At 46.4% G+C, this 8,639-nt stretch overlaps 1 protein-coding gene across 1 annotated transcript in view; it reads left to right on the top strand.

The window, feature by feature from the left end:
- The window catches only part of fnbp1a (formin binding protein 1a), a 41,380-nt gene that overhangs the window by 20,970 nt on the left and 11,771 nt on the right, over positions 1–8,639 (top strand). Inside the window, exons 5-9 of the mRNA XM_071904514.1 lie at positions 2,724–2,786; positions 3,538–3,633; positions 6,297–6,311; positions 6,529–6,657; positions 7,573–7,719. Coding sequence (XP_071760615.1) covers positions 2,724–2,786; positions 3,538–3,633; positions 6,297–6,311; positions 6,529–6,657; positions 7,573–7,719 — 450 coding nt within the window. The remainder of the gene's footprint in view (positions 1–2,723; positions 2,787–3,537; positions 3,634–6,296; positions 6,312–6,528; positions 6,658–7,572; positions 7,720–8,639) is intronic.

An 8,639-nucleotide genomic window follows, 5' to 3' on the forward strand; every position in this document is an offset into this window, starting at 1 on the left:
CAGCCCTATACTCAGCCTCCTCACCCTCGCTGATACATCCAACTATAGCAGAGTCCTCAGAGAACTTGTGAAGATGGCAGGACTCTGTGTGGTAGTTGAAGTCCGTGGTGTAGAGGGTGAAGAGGAAGGGAGACAGGACTGTCCCCTGCGGGGCCCCGGTGTTGCTGACCGCTCTGTCCGACACACAGTGTTGCAAGTGCACATCCTGTGGTCTGCCAGTCAGGTAGTTGACAATCCAGGACAGGAGGGGGGCATCCACCTGCATCGCTGTCAGCTTCTCACCCAGTAGAGCCGGCCGGATGGTGTTGAAAGCACTGGAGAAGTCAAAAAACATGACCCTCACAGTGATCACCGGTTTGTCCAGGTGGGCGTAGGCGCGGTTTAGCAGGTAAATGATGGCGTCCTCAACTCCAAGTCGGGGCTGGTAGGCGAACTGGAGGGGGTCCAAGAGTGGCTTGACCATGGGTCGGAGCTGCTCCAGGATGTGGGAGGTCAAAGCCACCGGTCTGTAGTCCTTGGAGCCACTGGGACGCGGCGTCTTTGGCACAGGAACGAGGCAAGACGTCTTCCACAGCACGGGGACCCTTTGAAGACTCAGGCTCATGTTGAAGACGTGGTGAAGCACTCCACATAGCTGGGGGGCGCAGGCTTTGAGCACCCTGGGGCTGACACCATCAGGGCCTGCAGCCTTGCTTGAGTGGAGTCTCATCAGCTGTCTTCTTACATGGTCAGCTGTGAAGCACACTGTAGAGGTTACAGGTAGGGGAGGGGGAGGGGTGGAGTCGTCAGGTTGGAGAGGGCAGTCAGTCTGGGAGCCAGAGGGGGGGAGTAGGACCCTCACTGGAGGATGGGGGGCTGTAGGAAGGGGGGTGGGGGTGGGGGGGGGTGGAGTAGATGGTGGTTGGAGGCAGACAACAGATGAGTCAAGGGGGGGGATGGGCAAGGGTCACCATGTCAAATCTATTGAAGAACAGATTAAGTTTGTTGGCCCTGTCCAAGCCGCCCTCAGCCCCTCTGCTGCCAGTCGGCCTGAAACCAGTGATGGTCTTCATGCCACTCCAGGCCTCTCTCATGTTGTTCTGCTGGAGTTTCCACTCCAGCTTCCTCCTGTACTTCTCCTTAGCCTCCCTGATCTTCACTTTCAGGTCCCCTTGGATTGTCCTCACCTCCTCCCTATTGCCAGCTCTAAGGCAATTGAGGATGGCTTTGATGTCCTTTGTTACCCATGGCTTGTTATTTGAATAACAATGGACAGTCTTTGCTGGGACAGTGCAGTCCACACAGAAGTTAATGTAGTCTGTGATGCACTCCGTAAGCCCATCAATGTCCTCTCCATGCGGCTCACAGAGTGCCTGCCAGTCTGTCACCTCAAAACAGCCCTGAAGTGTCTCATAGGCCTCCTCCGACCATCTCCTCACTGTCCTTGTGGTCGCAGGCTGTCGTTTCATGTGCCATGGTGACATGGTTGAAGTCACCCGAGATTGCGATGAGGGCACTCGGGTGTTGAGTCTGGAGTCGAGCTATGGCGGTGTGAATGACGTTACACGCTGACGTCGGGTTGGCAGAGGGGGGGATGTAAACAGCCACCACAATGGCATGTGAAATTTCCCTGGGCAAATAATATGGCCGGAGTCCCACGGCTAACAGTTCAATGTCCGGGCAACAAATACGTTCCTTGATCATAAAGTGACCAGGATTGCACCATCTGTTGTTAACTAGAACAGCAAGTCCCCTGCCTCTACACCACTCCCTGTCGGCCCAAACAGTCTGAAAGGCAACGTTGTGGTCGGGGATATCCTGGTGCAGCCATGTTTCAGTAAAGCACATAGTACTACACTCCCGGAACTCCCTCTGACTCCTGGCTTGCGCCGTTAGCTCATCCATTTTATTCACCAGTGATCTTACGTTGCCCATGATGAGAGAGGGGAGATACGGCTTGTATCTCCTTCTCTCCCTCTGTGCCTCTGCCTTCTGCTGTCTTGACCTCCTTCCCTTACCCCGTCGTCCCCAAAACTTTAACTTATGTTACCATATCTTCACCAGGTCTCCATCCCTCCCACCTGGCACCTGCTTCTCAGTCAGGCTCTCCTGCACTTGCTCCTCCAAGGGAATTAAGGCTCCTATTTGGCGTTATTTGTCGTAAACATTTTGGTTTACCTCCACTAAATCGTGCTTGTGGTGCCCAACTGCATTCACATGTCGTTCCAGAGTGACTTTTTACGTGTGGGTAAAACATCTCTTCTCTGCAGCTGTTTGGGGTTTTCTCTGCCACCAACACTTCCAGCTCCACTGGAGAGACATGGGCTATTGTGTGCATTACTTGGCCCTTATATTAGCGCATTCGCAATTCTAATTATCTGTGCCTGCGCTCATATGCGTGCCCTACTTGAGTAAATACCTTGCGCTAGTGGTGCCAATTTCACCCGTAATTGCTTTTGCGCTGCGCTGGGAGTTGCGACACGTCAGTAGAGCCGGGCCTAGGTGTCCTAGACTGACTGACTGACTGACTGAGTGACTGACTGACTTGGATTTGCCTTGTGATGCCCTCGGCTGCGCTGTGGCAAAAATACAAATAAATAACACAAGGTTCCAAAAGAATTAAATAGATAAAAACAATGAAAAGGAAATAGACACAAAGAATAAAAAGAATAGAAGACAAACAGTATGAATAGTGGTAACCACTATGGCTAGTGAGTGGTGACCTGTTTTTGTTTTTCTTGCAGCATTTCCAAGATGGCCGCCGTGCCCAGCAGCACATTGAGAGCTCCTGGAAGCAGTTAGAGTCGGTGAGTGAACTGCTTCCTGGAGGAGGGGCCTCCACCTGTAACATGGATACTATCTAGTCTACCTGTGATACAACAATAGAGGTTACAAGATAAAAGGCTGTGGCTGTTTAAAGTATATTGTTTAAGATTGCAGTAGTTAACGGTAGCTTCCCTCTTACTGAAACTCTCTTACTGTTGGTGTGGTTGCTAGAATAGCTGTTTAAGTGGTAAGTACACTTTTATCCCTAAATGAATTATATTTTATGAGGCTAGAGTAACTGCTAACAACCTTCATGTATCAGACCTGGCTCAGCTGCACAGGTTGACATGGCAAAAAGCACAGAATCAAATCTCAAAAATGTAACAATTCAATCAATAAGATTTATGAGAGAGAGAGAATTCTTCTCAGCTACTATAAATCTGTGTCAGATCAGGAAGATTGCTGTGTTGATCTGAAGGGAATCGATGGCAGTCGATGCAGGTTGAATTCAGTTAAATTCCTAGGAAAGTCCCCCATATTGGCCAATCTCTTAAGTCATTACATGGTCACTACATGCCTTTCTTACAACACTCAACACTTTTATTCAAGCTTAAAGCCATAATCCTCTAAATCATAATAAAGGAGCCTATCCCAGCATGCATTGGGCAGAAGACAGGGAAATGTCCTAGACAGGCAGTCAATCTATCACAGTTCCCCTTCTAAATATCTGTCTAAATCAAATGCTGTGTGATTATTTCTTCTTTTACTACTTGTGTTGTTGTTTATGTTTAGAGTAAACGACGGTTCGAGCGTGACTGTAAGGAGGCGGAGCGAGCTCAACACTACTTTGACAGAATCGACATCGACAACAAGACTGATGGAGAGAAGGTAGATATTCATAGATAGACAGACAGGTAGATAGTGTTAATGTCCAGCAGTGCTGTAAACCTTTACTGACACCAGGAGTGTTAACAATAATTGGTAACAGTCTGGATTGTGCAGCAGTTTTGCAAGGAATATTGTTGGGAATAACCAGGAGAAAGAAGCAGCCAGCTTCCTTGAAGTTGTTTTGATACTCAGTTTCCCATAATGCCTTGTGCTACACTGTGCAACCCCCCCAAACCCCCCCGCCCAGACCAATGGCATTATGTTAAGGTGAGGCTAATTAAAGAAATGGGTGCAGCCAACCGAAGCATGAGAGGAGAGGAGCTCACTCCTGCTAAGTCAAGTTCTTTTGGCTGTCTCACTGCAAAACCAGTAAGATGTTAGTAAATGGGACAATGTGTGCCCACAGAATGTAAACACACCAGGTGGTAGGTGTTGGCAAGAAAAACTTTATCCGTAAATGTAAATATCTTGCTAGTGTAGTGTTTTACTGCACGTGTACACAGTTGTTTGCATCTTCAGACAAATGTGTTTTACATACTATTTCCATATCTGTTTTCAGAAAACAGATGGGTAAAGGCCAGTGTCCACCAGATGTGTTTTTGGTATTTAGATGTGTGTGTGTGTTGGAGCGTCAGGCAGCCATGTTGTCAAGCGCTGCTGTCCGCCGGGCTCATCGGAGCCACACGGGAGCTGCCGCTCCATAAAGCGTGGAAATACACTATTTTGATTTGTATGTGTTTCTATACACATAGAAACCAGTGGATGTCACTGGGACTAGTTTATCTTGTCAGTTCTGTGCCTATAGATGAATATATAGAGTAATCTTTTTATTGTGCCAAGATTTCAGTTGCCTGATTAAAGCCAGTGTGAAGGGGAAGACCAATTACAATATTTAAAATAAATCTACATTTCAGTTGTAGATTCCAAACTGAAGTCTGGCTGTCGCTGATGTGCTGCATCCGCACTGTAAAATCTGCTGGTGGAGCCAGTGGCCGTCAGCCTTAAGAACATCTGCGCTGTATCCAAGGCAACATGCGAAGTCATTAAGCCTTTGTTTCTTTTTATACCATCTGAAGCCCTTTTGCACTAACACAATCTACACTGAAGACGGCGTAACGTCACCGACAGTCCGTAACGTCACCTACAGTCCATAACGTCTCCTACAGTCTGTAACGTCACCAACAGTCCATAACGTCTCCAACAGTCCGTAACGTCACCAACAGTCCGTAACGTCTCCTACAGTCTGTAACGTCACCAACAGTCCGTAACGTCACCAACAGTCCGTAACGTCACCAACAGTCCGTAACGTCTCCAACAGTCCGTAACGTCACCAACAGTCCGTAACGTCTGCAACAGTCCGTAACGTCTGCAACAGTCCGTAACGTCACCAACAGTCCGTAACGTCACCAACAGTCCGTAACGTCTGCAACAGTCCGTAACGTCTCCAACAGTCCGTAACGTCACCAACAGTCCGTAACGTCTCCAACAGTCCGTAACGTCACCAACAGTCCGTAACGTCACCAACAGTCCGTAACGTCTGCAACAGTCCGTAACGTCACCAACAGTCCGTAACGTCTGCAACAGTCCGTAACGTCACCAACAGTCCGTAACGTCACCAACAGTCCGTAACGTCTGCAACAGTCCGTAACGTCACCAACAGTCCGTAACGTCACCAACAGTCCGTAACGTCTGCAACAGTCCGTAACGTCACCAACAGTCCGTAACGTCACCAACAGTCCGTAACGTCTGCAACAGTCCGTAACGTCACCAACAGTCCGTAACGTCTGCAACAGTCCGTAACGTCACCAACAGTCCGCAACGTCACCAACAGTCCGTAACGTCTGCAACAGTCCGTAACGTCACCAACAGTCCGTAACGTCACCAACAGTCCGTAACGTCTGCAACAGTCCGTAACGTCACCAACAGTCCGTAACGTCTGCAACAGTCCGTAACGTCACCAACAGTCCGTAACGTCACCAACAGTCCGTAACGTCTGCAACAGTCCGTAACGTCACCAACAGTCCGTAACGTCACCAACAGTCCGTAACGTCTGCAACAGTCCGTAACGTCTGCAACAGTCCGTAATGTCACCAACAGTCCGTAACGTCACCAACAGTCTGTAACGTCACCAACAGTCCATAATGTCACCAACAGTCCGTAACGTCTGCAACAGTCCATAACGTCACCAACAGTCCGTAACGTCACCAACAGTCTGTAACGTCACCAACAGTCCATAATGTCTCCAACAGTCCTAACCCTAACCCCAACCCTAACCCTATAATATTTATTAATCCAAAAGTTTATGTTGTGTATCGTATTAAGTTGTAGTTTCCATAATCACTGTGCTCGTTTCAACTTCACAAATCCAGAAACCTAGACTTAAGGAAAACAAAAATATCCAAGCAGAGTTTTTCGCTGTCGCTCCTTTGCTCAACTGTGGAAACTCTAACTTTGATGTCTGTTGTTTTGCTGTGTTGCTTTCCTTTAACAGCTAGTAGTGTTAATAGTAGTTTTATGTTAATGACTACTTGTGGTAATTCTACTAGTGTTAATAACTACCATTAGCTATAACTAGTATTATCAATAACTAGTCATGTTGATAACTACCATTGTTAATATCTAGTAGCGTTTACTAACCCTAACCCTCTGTCTGTCTGTCTCAGCGCTGCTCACTGAAGGTATGTGAACACACATACACACACACACATACGCACACACACACACGCGCATCACAGTAACTATAAACTGAACAAATGTATTTGTGTAGTAGATATTATCTAGCAGATGTTACTCAGCTAATAGATATTGATTATCCAGCAGATATTGCACATATTATTCATCAGCAGATTTTGATTATCCAGCAGATATTGAACATATGATATTGGGTTGGTCCAGGCTCGTCAGGCGGCGCAGCAGAAACAACAAGCTGCTGAAGAATCCAGGAAAGACTATCTGACCAGTTTAAACCAGTTTAACCAGAACCAGCACCAGCACTACCACACACTGGTACCAGTTATATACCAGGTAACTACTTTACATGTAAAGTCATTTCACACATATGATTACTCACATACCTTTAGAACAACAGTGTGATGAGACACAGAGCTCCTGGACATGAAACGTGGGACAGTCTGTCCGTGGATAACCTGAAACAACTCATTGTGCAGTACTGTGCTTCTGTATTTCAATGGAATATCCAAACATGAATAGCAACAGTTAGTCGTCATAAACAGACTGTGTTCAGACAAAACAGCCAAGAAATGCTTCAGAGAAATCCAGTGAGAGAGTTGACTGTCGGTCAGAGGAGAGGAGAGAAAGTGCGTGCGTTAAAGCACGTTCCCAAAAGGATTTAATGGACAGAGCTCATTATATGTGTATAAATATTTGACATTTAGCAAATGTTATTCATGCTGGTTATTTCCTTTCATTGTATACGATGTAACACTGTAAAGTCGGCTGTAGGAAATATGAGATGAGTGCGTAAAAGCACATTCCAAGAATTCCATGTAGTAAATTCACAATGGTGAACAATCCTGTCATGTTTTTAAAACACCTTATAGTTTGTTACTGTTTATCATTTAATTGGTAAGTTCTTTTTTGCTGTTTTGCTACTCAAGCACTTTTGGTGATGTGGCTCATTACCGTCATCACCGCAGGGTGATGACGGTAATGAGCTCAACTGCGCGATATGCATCACATGACTGCGGTAATGTGTTAATGTGGTAACCGTCACAGCCCTACCCATGAAGTGGATACTGTCTGTTATTTTGCGATCTGCCATTATCATTTTTTGTATGCATCAACGTGGTTGTGGCCAATTAGGCACTTATGTAACTGACTGACTCCTAATATTTGACTGCATTTATAATGTTTATGTCCTTTGTATGCTTGTATTTATGTGGACATAAATAAATAATTTATGTGTGTGTGTGTGTGCAGCGTATCCAGGACATGGAGGAGAGGAGGATAGAGAGAGTTGGTGAAGCGATGCGTTCATTAGCAGAAGTCGAGAGGAAAGTTCTTCCCATCGTCAGTCGATGTTTGGATGGGATGACAGATGCTGCTGAGAGCATCCAGCCCAGGATGGTGAGTGACCTCTGACCCCTGACCTCTGACCCCTAACCCCTGACCTCTGTCCTCTGACCCCAGCTCTACATCCAGAAAGTCCATGCAGGTGCTATCAGGCTACAGAAAGCTAACTGGCTACTGCTACCAGTCTCTTTATACCTGTTTACAAGCATTACAAAGTTATTAATTCTTACTAGTTTAGTCATAGTTATACAGGTATTTTATTACTGTGATAATATTCATACAGGTCTGTTATTACTGTATTAATATATTTTGCATATCTGTTTTTACTGTAATAGCATCCATGCCTCTGTTATCAGCTGATAAGGTTAGATCAGAGTTAGCTTGTCTTGATGGGTTGGCTTCATTACAGAGGAATTGACCTGGTGTTTTCTCACCAGTGACCAATAGGTGACGCTTGGTAGATCCAGTGTGTTATGGACAGTCTGTCTCTGTTCTCTGCTAAGGAAATTAAATCTGTGGAAGATCTAAAAACTGACAGATATGGGTGTTTTTTCCTATTATGCAATCGTAACCTTAGTGGAGAGGTTTGTGACTGTTGTGAGGAGCCTTGTACCTCTGGTAGAGACACCTGCTGGTCTCATGTGAGGAACCGACAGATAGATTCATGAAGACACCTATAGCAGTTCTAGCTAGATCGGACAGAACCTTGCCCAGAACGGGGATACTGAGACCCAGAACGGGGATACTGAGGCCCAGAACAGGGATACTGAGGCCCAGAACAGGGATACAACAGGAATACTGAGGCTCAGAACCGGGATACTCAGGCTCACAACAGGGATACTGAGGCTCACATTAGCACAAACTCCAACTTGGGAGGAAGAACTAACCAGTGAAATCAACTGGTCTAGTCTTTGGTTGGAGGGAAAACCTGCAGAGTCTCGGCCTCCATGGCACACGGACTGCAGAGTGCTCTA

Source organism: Centroberyx gerrardi, chromosome 8 (assembly GCF_048128805.1).
Source record: "Centroberyx gerrardi isolate f3 chromosome 8, fCenGer3.hap1.cur.20231027, whole genome shotgun sequence".
NCBI lineage: Eukaryota > Metazoa > Chordata > Actinopteri > Beryciformes > Berycidae > Centroberyx > Centroberyx gerrardi.